Here is a 19,173-nt window from a genome sequence, read left to right as displayed (position 1 = left end):
ATATTCTCTCCACTTTCACTAGGTGTAGACCTGAGAGAGATGCAAGTAACAGCTCAGACACAGCCACTGCATAAAGCTTCACACTGCAGGTCATTTATAATAAACCTGATCAGAGCGTGCCACCAAAATCACATCTCCAGTGTGTAAGTGCCAGAACTAGAACCTGGGCGTGAGAGCGCACACCTGTGATCCCGGCACACTGGGAGGCTGAGGCAGAAGGACTGCAAGTTCCAGCTCAGCCCGGGCAACTTCGTGACTTAGTAAGACCCTCTCTCAATATACAAATAAAAAGAAATGGCCAGAGATATGGCTCAGTTTCAAGGCCGTGGGTTTAATCCCCGGTAACAACCCCCCATGCAAAGCCAGTCCAAGATCTTTTTGTTCTGTTTGAGGCAGTTTCACTCTGTAGTTCAGGCTGGCCTCAAACTCATGGCGATGCCCTCGTCTCAGCCTCCTGAGACGGGGTGTGTGACCCACCACATCTGGCAGCCTCTTGCAGTGATTAGGAAATAAGAGATCTTGAACCAGAGGTATTTAGGCCAAACTGAAATTCAGATTTCTTCGAAGTTGTCTAAGTTGTTGATTGTGAAGCGGGGAAAACTGAAATCCAGTTGGACTACACAGTAGAGCTACAACCAACAATCCTTTACTAACTGCTTATACGCTGCACACCACTCCCTGGGCCCCACTGGTCAGACACTCTGGGCTCTCTGTGGCCCAGGGCTGAGCCAACCTCGGGGGCCGGGCCCACAATCCCAGAGTCTAGGCAAGGACAACGCAGGTGGGCAGGAGCTTTGAGGTACCCTCTGGACCCAGAGGGCACCTCGGTGACCTGAGCCACTCGACCATGAGCTTCCACGGCCCTGGTAGGGGTTGTCACTTCCCACAGGGCCGCCCTAGCAGTGCTGTCCCACCCAGCTCCGCTGCCTGGCCTCCCTGGGTCCCGGGCACACTGGCCAATGTGAGCCTCTGGGGCCTTCAGATTAGAAACCTGGCCCAAGTTTACCCAGCACCAAACGTGCCACTGCAAGGCACACACCTCACCACGGCCCGCAGGCTCTGTGCAGCAAGGACAGCTTGTCACACAGCTGCACTCCAGGCTTCCGCCTTTCTCCAGCCTTGAGGGTGCTGGGATGCACTCTTACCACCTGGCTGAATTTGCAGACCCAACTTTTATTTCCAGCCCTGAGTCTGAATCCAAGGCCTTCACACTGCGCTGTACGCATCCCCAGCCTCATCTTGCTGTTGTCACTATGGATCACTTGGTTTCCAGGGACGAGTTCTTGCTATAAAGCTGCTCCTGCCTCAGCCCAGTGCTGGGTTACAGTAGTGAGCCACACCCAGCCACACCCAGCCCCTCCAGTCCCCATTTTCTGAGACAGTGTCTTGCTACATCACCACATGGCTCAGGCTTCCCTTGAACTTGCAAACCTCCTGCCTCAGCCTCCCAGAGTGCTAGGATTACAGGTGTACACTACTGACCACACCTGGCTCCAGCCCTGTAAACTTGTTATTCACTAGCCAGGGATGAGCACCCTGAGCATGGGGATTCAGCAGGAAGCCCCAGTGCTGTCGTGAGGCCTGAGTGGGCTGGGCACGCAGTGCTTGGCAGACCTCGTGGCAGGGAATACCAATCCGCTGATGGGGCCCTGCGACCCTTCACAGCTTCAAATCCAATCAACTTTTTTAATTTGTCTTGCAGAAAACGATGTTAAAGACCAGGTGTGCCATTTCACAGAGACTGACCAAGATGCCCGTGCACCCAGGGCCGAGGCTGCTGCCCTTCTGCTTGCTGGGTTCCAGTATTCCAGTGCCAGCAGGCTGCACGTGCATGACGTCAGGGTGTTTCTGCCTTAACTGTGCTAAGGCCATGAAAGCTTGGTGACCCTCAGCACAGTGCATCTCCACAGGGGGAGGCCCTGGAGCATAGCGCAGCACAGTGCACGACTGTGGAGACCCGCGTCCCCTCGCCCCTTACAGCAGCGCCGCCCAGACCTGACCTCCGTCCCACCTGCCCAGGAAGAAACCACTTACTCAGTTGCCTGCCAGGTGCCCCAGGCTGCTCCTCTCCGGCCCAAGTACCCCAAAGCCCGACACCCTGGTCACTAGCGAGGAGCTGCCCTGTGCTAGACATGGCTGTGGAGGGCAAGCAGGTCTGGAGGCACCGCAGTGAGTACGGCCCCCAGCTCTGCGGCTATAGATAAGGCCGCCATCCTAAATGGAGTACCACTCGTGACCGGAAGCAGGCGGCTGTCAGAGGGCACGTCCGGCTGTGCGCTATCTCCCTGGGCTCAGAGGCTGAGGCCGCAGCGCAGACAGCTCCTGCTCACATTTTCCTTCCTACAAGGGACATGGGTGCCGCTGTTCTGCACAAGACCGGTGTCCATGAGCCTGGCATATGCACACTTCCATCTACTGGACCTTGAGCAGAGCCGCCACAACACCAAAAGAAGGTCCAAGGTCACGCTCAGGCCACCTGTTGGTCCAGACAAGCCCAGGTACAATGAGGCTGAGGTGAGAGTGCGGGCGCAGCCCTGGAGTTTCAAAGATCTGACTATGCCTTTCCCGCCTCTCAAAGCCCCATTTTCCAGAGCTCCTGAAGGATCAAACCCTAGCAGCATGTGGATGTCTTTCCTTTTGCTCTTCCTTCACCCCTGCCCTCAGGCCTCCAATTTCCCAACTCTGCTTGGATGGTGCTTGGGGTTGGCGGAACTCTCTGTGCGCGGGTGCGGGCAAAGCTCCTCAAGATCCCGCCTTCTCTCTGCAGGGAAAGCAACTGCTCCTCGGCCAGTTCTGAGACTGTGGTTGGTGTTGCAGATGATCATAGGAGAACAAAGAAAAGCTTATCCAAGTATTTACATCTTAAAGACACTTAAAAACAGGTGATGTATTAAGTGTGCTTGAACAAACCATGTGTGAATTCCATTCAATGTGGAGGTGGTTTCTGCTCAATACTTGCTGACCCGACAGGTATAAGGTTTCCACTGCTGTCATCTGTGCTAAGAAAGGAGCCCTGGAGCCAGCAGCACTGCTGTGTAAGGCAAAGGCCACGCACCCCCAGGAGGCCTCAAAGTGCAGTGCGTGCACCTCACTGCGTGGGGTCCTACGAGTTTCACAAACTTAGTCACCAAAAAATGAGCTAAAAAATGTTCCTTGAACACAAGGGTCTCCTATACTCCACTAAGCCAAAGCCATGCAGTTACTTAGACCTCAGTGTTTTCAAAATCAGCTACTGAACACCCCCGCCCCAAGGAAAAGCCCAGCACTGTATGTTACAGCACAGAAGGCCGCAGTCCCTACTCGCCAAGGGATTAACGATCTCACTCACAATAAACTGCTTTTGCTGGTTTTGGCTCAGAGGCTTAAGTACTTACACAGCTGGAACTGTTTTGTCCGTACGTTTAGCCGTGTTGCTGTTTTCCTTCTGAGGGTGTGGATGTGAGCAGGGGAGCCGAGTGTATCCAGATGAGAGGGAAGAGAGGTCAGGAACCAAACAGGCTTTACAATCTCACTTATCACTGTCTTAAAACATCCGAGTGGGAAGGCACAGCTTCCAGACAGAGAGGGACGCCTCCTACTTGTTCCTGCGAAATTCAGTCTGACAACAATGTCAAAACATCATTTACTATCTGGGCAAGAGCAACCTTCTGAGAGGATTTTAGGGGATACAAAATGCGTAATTTTTGTCCTGAAGTCCATCTTTAGGAGCTTAATTTTTACATTTTCTTGCATATTAACCAAAAAAGGCATGTTAACACACCAAAACTCAAACGATTAGATGAGAAACAACTGTTTAACTTTTAAAATTCCCACACTGTATTTCTATAGATTAGCATTAATTGAAATCTAATTCTGTCCCTAAAATGTGATCTGCTTGGTCATGGACCTAGGAAATGACACTTTTATGAAGGAAAACGGAATTCCTTCGAAACCAAACCAAACCCCGAGCTCTCCCTGGGCCGAGACAACGGACCACACAACTCAGTTAGCACAAATGTACCATTTTCTTTTTGTTAGAAAACGGGGCAGAGAGGGATTTATATATCAAAGTCAGCAGAATTTCTACATCTCACATTTTTGTTGCTAAACATATCCTTAAATTGCTTCTGTCCATTTGGGAAGTTTTGAAGGTGCGCATTAGAGGAAACAGCAGCAAAATACCCAAACAATTCTACTGCTACAAAAGCAGCCACTCCTGCCCGTGCCTTTAGAATACTAGCCGAGGAGAGCATGGACAAGAGGCTAATTTGTGCCATGGTGGGGTCAGCAACTCCAGGAAGAACAAGTTACTCCCTGCAGGCCGTTCAGGGCGGCCTCTCAATCACAATGGGCATGGCTGGCACTCAGCATTCTAAAGGCACGATTCGGGTGGTTCAACAATGATTCTGGGAAGACCGACTGCTCACACGCACACACACACACCGATTTTAATGGTTTAAAAAAAAACCACATCCGTTACTTTAGAAAAATGAATGCAGTGCATCATTTTCAGCAATGTTATCACCACACTCGGCTGCTCAGTCCACACGGAAGCAGCAGCGCTCCCGCAGTGGCCTGTGCCTCGCCAACTCGGGTAGGGTCAGGCCGAGCACAGACGCACAGCTACACAGGGGACGTTACTCGTCAGAGCCCGCTGACCGCTTCTGTGCCCGCTTCCGGGGCAGCCTTCTCGGGGAAGCCTTGTCTGCAAGAAAAGAGAAGGTTCTGAGCTCCCAGATGCGAAAGGTGCCACGCACACACACGCACTCGCACTCCAAGGACAACCAGCTGAGGGCCTCAGATCACCTTTCGTGCAGCCCCCAAGCACACCTCCAGCTAAAAGGAAGCTTTTGCACCCAGCATGGGAAAAACTTGGCCTTGGTTCATGTACTGCTGCAGACACCACCCGAAATATTTTTAATCCCACGAGTTACTATGCCCACACATGCACAAGGAAACAAAGGCGCGACACACGGATGTCAGTGAGTGGGGTTCATCTTTGCAGTCTGCATCAGCGAACACACTTGGAATACGCAAGCAAACAAAAGAACGAGTGTTTCAACGCTAAACCCATGCCGTGCACACAGCACTCTTCACATCCCATCTCCTAAATTAGATTCTGAGAGGGCTGATTTAACAGAAAATAATTTACGTTGCGTTTCTCCTATTTGCATCCATTTACTAACAGAAAGCAAAAGGCTGGACATATCTCCTCTCTGACCATTATTATTTTTTACTTTCTGCAAGAACTTTACCCACCAGGTCTAAGAGCAGCTTGCTGTAGAATACGTTATAAATAAAAATCACAGAAGAGGAAAGGAGGGAGGGGAAAACAAACATGTATATCTGGACACAGTGGACTGCAATTGTAGTTCCAGTACTTTAGAAGACTGAGGCAGGAGGATCCCTTAAGCAAGTTCATCGTAAGCCTGGGCAACACGTGAGACCCTTCCTAAACCTTCTCCAGTCATTTCTCCAGTTAGAAAAAACTACGTGAAAAGCTGGGAAACCCCAAGTACGGGGTTTATTTATAAATATTTTGGGAAACGAAAAACAACCTACCTAAAAGATCTCTATCAGAATTCCAAGATGTCTGTATGGTTTCTGTTAGGTGCCCCAAAGCCCCAGAAATCACAGGTGGGGCCCTCCCTTCTCCCTGCTTTCCTGTCCGCCAGGCCCCTCTGCCCTGCTGTCCTGCCTGGGAGCCAGCTGACTGGACTGAAAGGTGAGCCAAAATAAACCTGTCCTCCTTAAACTGTGGCTGTCAGGTATTCTATCCCAGCAACAAGGGAAGGGACTAAGATGCAGTTCCTAAAACAGAGACAATACTTGTATTTTAAAAAACTTTTTCCCATATTTTATAATTTTACAGTAAATGTTTATCAAGAATATCTCAGGACTGCTGGGGTGCACACCTACAATCCCTGCTACTTGGGAGAGGCTGAGGCAGAAGGATCACAAGTTCAAGGATAGCCTGGGCAACTTACCTAGTCTCAAAATAAAATAAAGAAAAAGGGTGGCAATGCGGCTCAGTAGTACAGTGCTTTCCCAGCACGTTCCAGGAAGCCCACGCATTTAATCCTTTAACATTTAAAGACAGAAAGTTCTCTTAAATATGCTTAAGAGTTAAGGACTGGAAGATTAAGACTGAATCTGTAACTCCCATGAAAACAGGTCAGCAATGGATGGGTGTGGGAGCTCTTCCCTTGCCTGAAACTTACTTTCGAGCGTAGATGCATTTTCCTGGTGAAAAAAGCCTACAACTTTTATCAGACTTTTCAAAAAGCTCAGACTAGGAACTAAAGCCCTTGCGCAGCTGACCCATTTCCAAGTAACTTCTTAAAACAAGTGGACAGACTCCTTCCAATCTCACCGCTGCCCGTGTGAGCGGGGAGGGCAGGCACTCCCAACACCCACGAGCTTTGACTGCAGGAATACGTGAAAATCGGCCCCGAAAACCCTCTCCTGACAGGAACAGCCCCTCAGAAGGGCAGCCCGCATGGCCCCCTCTCCACAAGCCCAGCTAACCTGCCCAGCTGCCCAGGGCCCAGCACACAGAAGGTGAGCCGCAGACAGGTGCTTGGAGTCATTCAGCTTTTGGGAAAATGGTCCTAATGCCTCAAAACCACAGGAAGAAACTTCTACCCAAACAGACAGCAACCACTGAAGCGTACGTACACTTTACAACTACGGGAAATACCTCCCATTTACTACTCCCCCAAAAGACACCTAAGAATTTTTTAAAACTCCAACAAATTAAGATCAAAATACTTTACCTTTCAAGAGTGACACTTAAACTACATGAAAAAAAGTCCTCTAAGTGTTAAAATCATGTCATTCCTCAATGATACTGAATGAGGTAGACTTGAAAATCCTATACTTCCCGTTTAAAAGATGTTTTTTAAAACATCAACAAATTAATGATAGTACAATTGTAACTTACTGCAAAGTTTAATGCATTTTTTTAAAAGGACAAGAGCACAATGTTGGCCACCGCCTGCCCTTTTTAGACTGTGCACACATCAGTCTAATTTTCCCAGCAGAAGCGCTTCAGCTTTCAGGTGATGTTTTGAAAAAATCAGTGATATTTAAATCACAAGTTTTCTAAGTGATCCCTTAATAAGAAACTTAAAGCTACATTCTCACAGTTACCAATAAAGGTTTCTCTATATACATTTAAAACACTATCACTAAGCAACATCTCTATACTTTCCTACGAAAATTGGCTCATCCGTCACTTTATAGCTAAAATAAAAAACCTTGGGTGAAGTTGAAGCAGCCTAACCTGAAACGCAAACTATCAGGAAAACCTGCTTAGCAACATCAGTCAGGAGGGGGAGGACACCTGCCGCTTGCTGGTTCACACCCTGTCCAGTTGTCTTTATTCCTTTATTCTGTCTCCAGCCCGTCCAGCCATGTCCTATCTCTGGGAGAAAGGACTGACTGTCTCTAAGTCACCTGTAATCCGTTCATTCACTGTGCTCTAAGAAAACCCTCTGCTGCCTGCCCCTCTCAAGGTCACTGAGATGTGACACCCGCTCCTGGGTCCCCCAGGCCCACTCACCCAGGCACTCTAGAGCTCTCCAGGTCACCCCAGTGAATGCCAAGGCTGACCCCACTGTTGTCAGGAAGCAAGCGTGGCGGGGGGGACCTCAGGCACAGTGTGCAAAATTATTACAACCGAACTGAAAAGCAGTACTATTTCATAATTTTTAAAACATACATATTTTCTAGCTCAAGGGCTTAGAAACAATGAGCCCAGTATTAATGACATTCCAGATAACTTTTCCTTTTTTCTGAGGCAGGGTCTTTTGCTCTGTAGTTCAGGCTGACCTTGAATTCACTAGCCCAGGCTCACCAGCCCTGAACTCATAGGTGATCCTCCTGCCTCAGCCTCCCAAGCGCTGGGATTAAAGGCATGTGCCACCATGCCCAGCTCCAAATGTCAGATTTTACTTTCCAGGATCCTTGAAGGAGTCTTTAAAGGTTTAGGACAGAGAAGATATAAAAGTTTCGATTAGATTTCTAACATCAAAAGGTAAGGATCCCAGTAGCCAAAGTTATAACAGTATGAGTATAAAAATAAAGCTGCATGAAGCATACGAATTCCATAAAACACAACGTTATATATAGCAATCAAAAAAGGGGAGGAAAATTCTTTCATCACCACTTGGGTGGATTTTAAAATGTCTTTTTAAAAAAAACATTGGCAAAAGGTAAAATTAAATATTGATCCTACTTTTCCAGTAGGAACTATGTAAGTGATCAAAGACTCCTAGCTTTGTACTACTATACACTTTAATTTTTTACATTTATATCTTTTATATAAAATCGAACAATTGGAAAACATTTCTACATTCCTTTATAAAATTTAGTATTCAAACAAACTGCTTATGTAATAAAACATATTTGTTATGTAAACTCTCAGATAATATTTTAGGTTTACTCTTTCAAATAGTAGTTTTTCCACTACAATTTAGTACAAGAAAACAGTTCCTAAGGTTCACTAAACTTGTTATAAATCATTCACACAAGAGCCCCCCAAATTGGTAAATATCATTAAAAAAATGAATCACCTCACCTCTTCTACTCTGCACTGAAGCAACAGGAAAGAGAGAGACAGGAAACAGGTTAGGAATATAGAATGCACAGGTTTGCAAATCAACCACAGAGCCAAAGTACAGTACTGCTAAATTAAAGCACAGAGATTACTACAAAATCATCTGTAGAGTCTATACAAATCCCTGTACCACATCCTCCACAACAGAAAAAAGGAGTGCTACACATTACTGACCCAAGTATTTTTTGCTAAATCTAACATATTTAAACTTTCATTCAAGAAGAAAATCTTGGCATCCACACATCACACTACTTACTGATCTGATTCAGAGTCTCCTGAGGGATCCAACTCAGGTCAACGTCATTCTGACTCGCCGTTCCCATCTCCACCTTCTGTATCGGTCTCTTGCGCTAGAAAACATAAACATGCACTTTAGAGGAGTTCCTCTCCCTCTGTAAAATGTTCAAATGTTAACCGAGAAACTCAATTGGAATATTTTATTGTTATGTTGTTTTCCAGTTTTAAATAATACTAACTCAAACATACATTCACTACAGAGTAAAATCGTTATAAAATAAATTATAAAGAATAAATTATACAAATTCTTATTTTGGGAATTTAAATACCTCTACCCTTGATATAAAGGTTCATGTTATTATTATACCAGAGGGGGACAAAATAAGAACCTCCAGACAATGTTTTCCTTTCCATTTGGGAATAAAACCTCAAAAAATATATTTACAGTCAATAAAATTCAAGGTAATTAAAAAAATGTTGCACACAGTCTTACACTATAAACTAGACATTAACAACTGGCAAAGATAAAAACATAAAATCTCCTTTAAGCTAACAATCTCACTTGAATCTAAAAACAAACTTTCTCCCTACAGTATTAGGCAACAAAACTACCAGAATGTAAACTGCGATTTCACTTTTTTTTTTAGCCTTCTTCTGAAATTAAAAAAAACAAAACCTATTATTTGTCCATAAATTAGATTTTGGATACAGAAACTAAGCCATGGATACATTTAAATGAAAAACAAACAGGATGCAATTATACCTAATATATAAATTTGTAGCACAAACTCCAACTATTATGCAACAGTTGACAGTTACAAATACAAGGTGGCCAGCGGGTTTCCCATTGTGTCACTGCATCTGACACAATCTGTATCCTTTACCCACAGGTTCCTCCATCAGGGTTGAGGGAGGGATGCGGGAGAGGATGCACAGACACAGACCTGGAGGTGTCAGCCACTGCGCCCAGGCCAAGACAGGGCCAGGGCCGGCACTCTGGGGTGGCCTTTACCGCCTAGTCACAGAACCGCAAGCTCAGCCAGGACAACTGCAGCCACATTATTTCTTCTTTGAATGAAAGGACTTGTTTGCTAATTAAAAATTACCCCTGTGAGGGGGCAAAGTGGCACACGATGTAATCCCAAGGACTCAGGAGGCTGGGGTAGGATCACAAGCCTGGGTAAACGGCAATACTATCTCAAAGTTAAAAATAAACCCAGGTGTGGTGGCACATGCCTATGATCCCAGCACTCAGGAGGAGGCTGAGGCAGGAGGATCACTGTGAGGCCAACCTGGGATACACAGCAAGAGACTATCTCCAAAAACCCAGAAAAAAACTAAAAGAAAAATAAAGGGCCAGGGACGTAGCTCAGTGGCACCATGCCTGTCTGGCAAGCACAAAGTCCTGAGTTCAATACCCCAGCACACACACACACACACACACACACACACACAAAGAAAAGACAAGACAAGACAAGACTAAATAAATACTAAAGGGCTGGAGATGTAGTGGGGGGGGTTTCATTATTCCCATATTGAGATTACTACAGCAAATAAAAAAGGTGGGTTGTTTAGAATAACACACCCATAAAAAACTATAATAAGCAGAAAATTAAATCTTACTGAGTTTGAGGGGAAAAAAATTCTACCATAATTTAGACTTACAGCAAGACAAGAAAGGTCACTCTGAAGGATGCAGACAAGGACACCAAATGCACATGTGTGTGAAAGTCTCAATGTGCCAAAGCCACACATCCAAGGTCTCACCTTCAGGTTTCATTCTTATTTATTCTTTTTTTTTTTTTTTTTTTTTTTTTTTTTTTTTTTGGTACCGGGGATCAAACTCAGGTCCTCGCGCTTGCCAGGCAGGCGCCAGAACCACTGAGCTAAATCCCCAGCCCAAACCTCTTATTTATTCTTAAGAGTAGAAAATAGGAATAGGAACAGCTCCTGTGGGACAGGAGGGGACCCAGAAAGGGGCTGCCCTGTTTCCTTTACATCTGTAAGAAGCCACGAAGAACCAGCTTGTGCTTGGCACTCTGACAGCTTTTGAAGTAAGGCCATAAACGTACTTCAATGTAATTACCTTTCTAGATTCCAGGAGCTGATGAAGGCCGACAATGAGCAGAAGCCCAAGACCAGCAAGGAACATATACATAAAGATTCTGGCATAAAAGGAGAAAATACAGACTGGCTTTAATTTGTAAGAAACATCATGATTAGTTACCACCCTAACCCTAACATGAGACAGCTAGTGTCAGCTTTCTAGCCAAGCTGGGGGCAAAGAAATAAGATGAAATGATTTAATACTTTAAACTTTATTCTATAAATGCATTAGATTTTTCTGCCTCAAATTTTACATTATTTTGCACAACTGGATTAAAAAATTACTTTAGTGAATTTTATCTTAGTTCACAGTAAATAATTCATTACTCAGAAAGAACAACACTTTGCAAAAGAAAATGTAACTTACATAAAATGAGCAACTTTTGAGGCACATAAAATACAGGTTTGGCTAAGACTGGTCTGAGGAAAGATAGAAAGCCAGCTGCCACCTCTGTGAAAAACTGCCAGTTTTCAACTATCTTCCCTCCAAAAGTCGAGTCTATGAGTACAGATTTCATCAAATCTGTAGTCTATTCCCTTCTGACCTTTCAACAAATACTTCAGAAACAGAGTACACCTTCCCGTCCTGCAATACAAGATCATGGGCAATTTTCACTCACGTTTCTCCATCTAAACCATCCTCTCTTTCAATAACTGTAACAGTTTGATTGAAGACAGCATCCTGGAATACATTGCCCTGTTTAAAAAATAGATTTAATTTAATTTAATTTCAAAAAAAATACAAAAATCTGAAAAACATTAAAAGAACAAATGCTTTCTTAAAAGATTTCTTAAAAGCCTTATTTAACAGATTTAATACAGCTTTCTCCTCACTTGGGTCAGCAAGACTCAACAGCAGACATAACTACACTATTCAGTGCCAGGGACCCAGCGTTGCAAGGTTAACTTCTCCAATAAAGCAAGTGTGCCGAAGTGATCATCCGCCTTCCTTGGGAAGCGGGAGAAGATGACTAAGGAACCAGGAAAGCAGGGTATAAATGAAGTAAAACTTACAGAAAGCAAGCAAGCTCACAGGCCACTGTGACACTAGCACCTGCAGCCTCGGCTGTGCCACCATCCACAGACAGGAAGAAGCACAGAAGCTTCCAACAGCACCTAGAGTGAGGCACGTGGAGAAGTATCCAGCCCAGGAAACTTACTGACTTAGCAAGACTGTCTAAAAATAAGGGCAGGGAGCTGCTAAAGGTCAAGGCCTGGGCTTGCTCCTTGGAATTGGGAAGTGCGGGTTCACGCTGTAAACCGACAAGGGGCTAGACACCAATTCCTTCATAATACATGGGCTGGTGATTTTTTACACCAAGGCATCTTTCTGTCATGGTCTTGAAACAATCGTATTCAAAACGATTTCAGCTCTCAACTACATCACAGTTCACTGGGGCAAACAAAGATAGTGTTCTCGATGTATAATGCTCCAGCAAAGGCAGCAGTGCTCTTTCAAAACTACCACGCACAGCTGAAACAGCACCATGCAAGTTCTACTTCCAATTCCTTCGCCATCGTTCCTGGATAAGGACACAGTGATAAAAATAATGCTCACACTGGAGCTGGAACTGAAACTGCACAGATACCGATGGATTAATTTAATCCTACTTGAAAATGAGATGGAATATGTAATTCTTCAAGCTACTGAAATATAAATTTGAGTCAGGTTAATTCAGTACCTTGAAGAAGAAAAACTCTTTACCAACTAAAATTAAAAAAAAAGGAAGCCTTGCCGGGCGTGGTGGCACATACCTGTAATCCCAGCACTCGGATCACTGAGTTCGAGACCAGCCTGGGCTACATAGTGAGTTCCAGGTCAGTCACAACTACATAGTGACACCCTGACACCCTGTCTCAAAAAAAAACCCACCAAAAATAAATAAATAAGAAAAGAAAAGAAAAGAAAAGAAAGCCTTAATTGCAGAGCAGGAAACCTAACTCAGACATAATGTAAACACACCCACACTGGGTGACGAGAAGCCTGAGTAAGATCCCAACGGAAAACTTTCGGAAAAGGGAAGGGCTGAGAGCACTCATCAGAGGAAGTATCTAAAGGCTGGCACCTGCAGGTCAACTCCCGACAGCCAAGCTTGTTGTGGATCTCTCCGACTCCATCACTGGGGACATACAGGATCTCACCCGCATTGAAGTGGGCAAAAGGCTCACAACAGAGAAGGCACAAATCACGCAATATGCACCAACGTCTAAATAGTGGCGGCTGAACTGTCTTTTCCCTGTTAGATACAGCTCAAGTCACTTCCACCACCTCACAACAGCGTCTAACCACACTCAGCTGCAGCCCACTCCTGTTTCCAGACATCGCCTCCACTGGACAGTACACCTGAAGACTGAGCTGTGCATTCCCACTGTCTATTGCTGTTTTAATCACAAAATTCACACATGAATAAACAGGAAAACAAAAATAGTGCCAGCTGTCCCCAGTCAACTCTAACCTTAAAAAAAGAAAAAGGTTTAGTAGGCCTTACATTCAGATCCTTGTAGTTCAAATTGATGACCAGACCAAAGGGCCGTCCGCCCATGGGCTCTGCAGGAATGAAGGAGTACTCAAACGTTGCCTGTCTCTGGGGCGGCACCAGTGTGTTCAGAGGAAGAGCCGTGAAATTCTGGATGTAGAACTGGTAGTCCTGAGGGTAGCGGAACGAGGCATCCAGGGACTCAACGATAAAATCTTCTGTACCCTTGTTTGTAAAGCCTACCAGGAACTTCACAATATTATTTGCTGGGAAATCTGAGAAACAAAATAGATAAAAGAAAATCAGAACACGTTCAGAGTTCAAAATGCAAAGCAGACACTGCCAGCGGGTCCTGTAGGCTTTGCTATGGCCACATGTGAACCTAGCCCTGGAACCCTTTTCAACAGAGCACTCTAGCCGCACGCTAACCAGCCAATGGGAGCGCATCCATCTGTACTCCAGCCTTCAGAGCGCAGGAGCTGAGCGGGGCATCTCAGTCTCAGACCAGGATGCGTCCCAATCACATGGTCTAAGAGAGAGCTGCATACTTCGGAGCCAAGACTATCACACACCGGTAATAGCACGACACCAGTCAGATCACGGGAAGGAGGGTGCTTGCTTTCATTTTAAACAACCCTGTCTATCATCCATGAAGATAAATGTCACCTCCCTTACATTTTTTCCTGTTGTCTCTTTATTTATTTGTATAGGTAACTTTTCTGGGCTTTATGTATGGATTTATTTTAGTACCAGGAATCAAACTCAGGGTCTTGTGCTTGCCAGGCACATGCCACTGAGCTACATCCCAGCTAGGTTTTATTTTTAAAAGGTGCAGCAAAGCAGTACGTCTAATAACCTATGGTGAGAGTAAGAAGTCATAAAGAGTTAGGCTATGCTTAAATTATCAGACTTCCTGATTAATGGCTTCCAACAAAAACACTTTAGTAACTACTAACTCTAGTCTACAGAGTTGAGTCTGAATCCATCTACGAACTGGGTAGCCCTGGACAACTCTCTTGACCAATCTAAACCAGAACTACCCCACAGGGTCTGTTAAAAGTAATTAACACAAGCAAAGTACTGAGAACAGCATCTGCCGCAGAGCCCTCCATAAATACCACCCATTATGCTCACAGGCTGAATCTTCCTAAACTGAAAACGGAAACGCTCCAAAATCTGAGCCATTCTAGCTCTCCCGTGACTTCCCAAGAGACAAACTCCACATGTGACCTCAAATAACAGGATGCACTCAAAACGCAGGCGCCATGAGCATACTGCATAAAATTACCTTCCGGTTCCACGGACAGTGTACATGGAACAAGGGAATATCTGCTTGGACATGGGTCCCCTGCCCAAGCTCCCTCGTTATATATATTCAAATACTCCAGATTTTTAGGAAACTTAATATCTAAAACACTTCTGAGCTCAGGCATTTCAGACAAGGGTTACTCAACCGGTACTTTCATTTAATGAAACCTAGGTTCTAACCAAAGCATACCTGGAAAGATTTAGTATTTTGCTAGTATTTAAACAGTTAAGACAAACTACTTTGCAGAAACAGTTTTTAAAAAGTTTAACAGTATCACTGAAATAGACACTTTAATTTCTAGTTGAACCACATAGCATTTATTTTTCACCTTTAAGACAGTAATACTATACAGATACCAGTGTTCATATGTATAATCTTTTCCCAAACTACTTGTTGACATAATGCTTCTCCCCAAAAGCCATAGTTGACATTTAGAAATTCCTCTATTGGAATCAAAACTAGTAATTCTGTATTACCTTCTCCTTTTACAAATAGGATAGTCGTATCTGCACTTGGTGAAGCTTCAGGTTCCCCAGATACATCTTCTTCCTCTTTATCTTCTGCCTATGTAAAACAAAATTAAAGAGATTACTAATGGGGAAAAAACCATCACTGTTTGAATTTGTAGAGATTTCCCTAGATTTGGGACAAAGCACTGCTTTTTCATAGCTTTGTTGGTATCAGTGCTATGAATTTCACTGTATCTCACCATTTAAATAAAACTTCCAGGATGGTGCCTCTGACTATGCAAGCTAATCTCTGGGGATCTGGCAAATCTGATTCGTGTCAGGGTTAAGCCTGAAATTCTGTATTTGAGGGGGGGGAATTGAGTCAAGGTCTTATTATGTAGTTGAGACTGACCTGGAACTATGTAGCCCAGGCTGGTCTCAAACTCACAGCGATCCTCCTGCCTCAGCCTCCCAAGTGCTGGGATTACAGGAGTGCACCACCATGCCCGGCTGAAATTCTGTATTTTTAACAAGCACTGGGGAAGCCAACACTGCTAAAGTTCTAACCATACTTTGAACTGTAAGGTTTGGGAGTAGGGATTGGTAAACTTCCTTCCTGTAAAGATTAAAACAGCAGGGGTCTGAGATATAGCTCAGTAGTTCCACCACCAGCCTCAGAAGCGCAAGGTCCCAAGTTTGATCCCCGGTGCAAAAAAAAAAAAAAAAAAAAAAATTAAACAGCAGTTTGAGCTTTGCCAACCATAAGATCTCACAACTATTACTGCAGCATGAAAGCAGCTGACAAAAGATAAGAAGCAGGCTGGCTCTGGGCAGCAGCTACAAATCCACACCATTCCCAAGCACTGTGATAGCATCCTGATTAACAGGACTATGAAAATCAGTCACAATGCAGATGGTAATGGGGAAGGGAGGCAAAGGCAGGAGGATTCCAAGTTTGAGTTCTGCCTGCACAACTTGGTGAGACCCTTTCAAAAAAAAGTAAAAAGGCCTGCGGATGTAGATCAGTGGTAGAGCACCCTGGGTTTAATCCCCAGAACCACCCCCACCCCCACACACACCCCAGCAGCAGCAGCAGCTGGCAGAGGAGGGAAAGAAAGAGAGGTAGAGGGGTGCCACAGAAGCCAATCTGGAGGGATTTGTGGAAGAGTAATCAGCAAATACAAAAGAGACACAAATAGCAGAACCTTGGAAAATGGACCAGGTATTTGGCAAGGAGGTGGCTGGTGATCTCAGCAAGAACAGTTCACGAGACCAGACCACAGGAGAGAAGTGAGCATTAGAGAAAACTGCATTGGTTATTCTTCCCCGCCCCCCCCAGTACCCAGATTGAACTCCGGACCTTGCACTTGCCAGGGTGGCGCAGCACCCATGAGCTGAATCCCTGACCCTCTATTGGTTTTCTTTCAAGAAGCAACCAGCAATGGTAAAATAAGAAAGTGGAAACAGCTTAGGGTGAACGAACAGTATGTAAGCACAGGTCAGCCTAACAGAATCAAGCCACTGAGAAGGAGTAGTGCCTAAGTTATATAAGCAAAGAATAATCTAACAAGTTCTCAAAGAATGAGATGGAGACAAGAGTCAAAGTGCAAGAGTTACACTTAGAAAAGAACAAAGACAAGTCATGATTAAAGAGAAAATGCAGAAATCATAAGTACATTCCAGTGCCAGAGTCCAAGTAATGTCTTTTTTTTTTTTTTTTTTTTTTTTTTTTTGAGATAGGGTCTCCATATGCAGTTAAGGCTGGCCTTGAATTCACTATGTAGCCCAGGTGGGATCAACCCACCTCAGCCTCTAAGGGCTGGGATTACAGGAAAGCGCCTCCATGCCCAGCCCAAGTAATTTCAGAAAGATGATTCTAACAATGTAATTTACTACTAAATTCCTGTAAATGCCCAAAATTTGAAGTCCTAAATATCTTCTTTAATACTAAATTCCCTTCTTATGGTCACTCTAAGCCAGTGGTGGCGAACCTTTTAGAGCTTTCAATGATAACAGCCAGCTAACTCGGGCACATGCGCTGTAGGTTCACCACCACCACTGTAGCTTAACCACAAGGAACACGTGTATTTTTAGAATATTACTGACAATGAAACAGCAACATATTGATCTAGTTAAAATTGTTCATCTAACAAACTGGGCTGAAGATGCAAAGCTTTAACATACTCTTTGACAGTGCAGTATACATAAAAGACATGATACACAGGTAATTAGTAAAAGTTTCCTAAGGGAGGAAGAGGGGGACGAGGGGTAATCAGATAAAATAGCATGTGCCTATGTATCAAAATGGGAACTCAAAAACATCAACAAAATATCAAGATCATCTCAGGTGGAAGGCATATGCCATCAAATGAAGTGGGGGGGGCCTGACAGAGAGGGGAGAGAGAAAGAGAGAGAGAGAGAGAGAAGAACTCTATATTCAAGGTTAATCTTTTGATACTAAAATACCAGGAAAACAGGGAATTAGTGGCTCCATCTTGAAGGAAATGAAAATAATCTAGAAATTCATAAAGTCCTAGGTTCAAGGGTTGGGGAAGTAGCTCAGTGACACAGTGCCTGCCTGGCAAGCACAAGGTCCCGAGTTCAATTCCAGTAGTAAGGAAAGAAAAGAAGTCTCCAGGTTCAAATCCAGTATAAAAAAGGGAATAAATGTGTATAGATCACAGTCATCCCAGAAAGGAGATGAAATTAGCTAGAAATATGCTGCAATGGTCATGATTCCAGCCCAATGCTCTTACTGTCGTACTATAATTATACAGCAAAATATTCAGAGCTGGGCAACTTCAAAGAGATTGTCTTTAACCCCTTACACTCCTGGATACATTTTTTTTTGGTCCACTCTTCACCCCGCCACCAAGACACAGGTACACTATCCCAGCAACAATGCTGACAGAGCAAAGATCTCATCTGTGTATGCTGGCACCCAGAACCACGTTGCACAGAGAGCAGCTTTCTGAGTGAGGCTCGGTGACTGCTCCTGATGACAGGAAGCCAGCCAGCAAGCCGGAAAGAGATCCAGAGAGCAAGGTCAGAGGGCTGCACCACAGAGCCAGCGTCTGTGACCTCATCCATACGATCTTGAACGGCTGTTCCTTGTGCGTACTATGGCTTCTCCACTCCAGAAAACATTTATTCTCCATCCTCAGAGACTAACCCCATAACTCCAACTCTAATTCACTTTGATCATAATAAACCTCCAAAAATAAGAACTTAATGTGAAACCTGTCCATAAAATAAAAATTCTAGGCCGGGCGTGGTAGCATACACCTGTAATGCCAGCACTCGGTTGGCTGAGGCCATCCTGGGCTACAAAGTGAGCTCAAGGCCAGCCTGCACTAGAAAGAAAGACCCTATCTCAAAAAGAATGAAAATAAAAATTCTAGATATATTATGCACACACTAGATGCATCAAAGAGTGCACAACACTAACCAAATCTGTGGGTTCATCTTCTTCTACCTCAGCTTCCTCATCTTCATCTTCAATTACTGAATCTTCCACTGTTTCTTCATCCTCTGTAAGATCTTGAGCCACAACTAATGAGCCTAAACAGTAAAATACAAAATAAATGAACTTTACTTGGAATGCCAACTTTTAAAAATATCAAGTAGGGCTGGGGATTTAGCTCAGTGGTGCTGCCTCCTGCCTCACAAACACAAAGACCCGAGTTCGACCCCCCCACCCAAAACTCCCCCTGGAGTAAATTGAATGATGCCAAATTACAGTGTGTCTAAGAATATTTGAATTACTTATTTTACTAGTAGTCTTAACAAAGGCATGTTAATTTTAATGGGAAAGTCGGTGTACTTTTTAAAAGTTTCCAACAGCTGGAAAAATGAACTTCAGAAACCAAAGATGCCCTAAAACCCAAATAAAAAAACTCAAACAATTTTGGTTAAGCAAATTAATAAACATTTTTTGCAAAGAAGATGTGAAATGTAGCTCCTATCATTAACCATGTAAAATAAAACATTAACAAA

At 44.3% G+C, this 19,173-nt stretch overlaps 1 protein-coding gene across 1 annotated transcript in view; it reads right to left on the bottom strand.

Annotated features, from left to right (window-relative positions):
- Positions 1 to 556: 556 nt before the first annotated feature.
- Ssr1 (signal sequence receptor subunit 1) overlaps positions 557 to 19,173 on the bottom strand; it is a 29,216-nt gene continuing 10,599 nt past the window's right edge. Inside the window, exons 2-9 of the mRNA XM_033761789.1 lie at positions 18,626 to 18,784; positions 15,205 to 15,292; positions 13,432 to 13,694; positions 11,563 to 11,639; positions 10,923 to 11,001; positions 8,856 to 8,949; positions 8,561 to 8,575; positions 557 to 4,684 (exon numbers count right to left, since the gene is read on the bottom strand). Coding sequence (XP_033617680.1) covers positions 4,617 to 4,684; positions 8,561 to 8,575; positions 8,856 to 8,949; positions 10,923 to 11,001; positions 11,563 to 11,639; positions 13,432 to 13,694; positions 15,205 to 15,292; positions 18,626 to 18,784 — 843 coding nt within the window. The 3' untranslated portion in view covers positions 557 to 4,616. The remainder of the gene's footprint in view (positions 4,685 to 8,560; positions 8,576 to 8,855; positions 8,950 to 10,922; positions 11,002 to 11,562; positions 11,640 to 13,431; positions 13,695 to 15,204; positions 15,293 to 18,625; positions 18,785 to 19,173) is intronic.

The sequence above is a fragment of the Fukomys damarensis genome, unplaced genomic scaffold, assembly GCF_012274545.1.
Source record: "Fukomys damarensis isolate Sample0158 unplaced genomic scaffold, DMR_v1.0_HiC HiC_scaffold_10, whole genome shotgun sequence".
In the NCBI taxonomy this organism is placed as follows: Eukaryota; Metazoa; Chordata; class Mammalia; order Rodentia; family Bathyergidae; genus Fukomys; species Fukomys damarensis.
The sequence above is the reverse complement of the archived record's forward strand: the minus strand, read 5'-3'. Positions and strand labels throughout refer to the sequence as shown.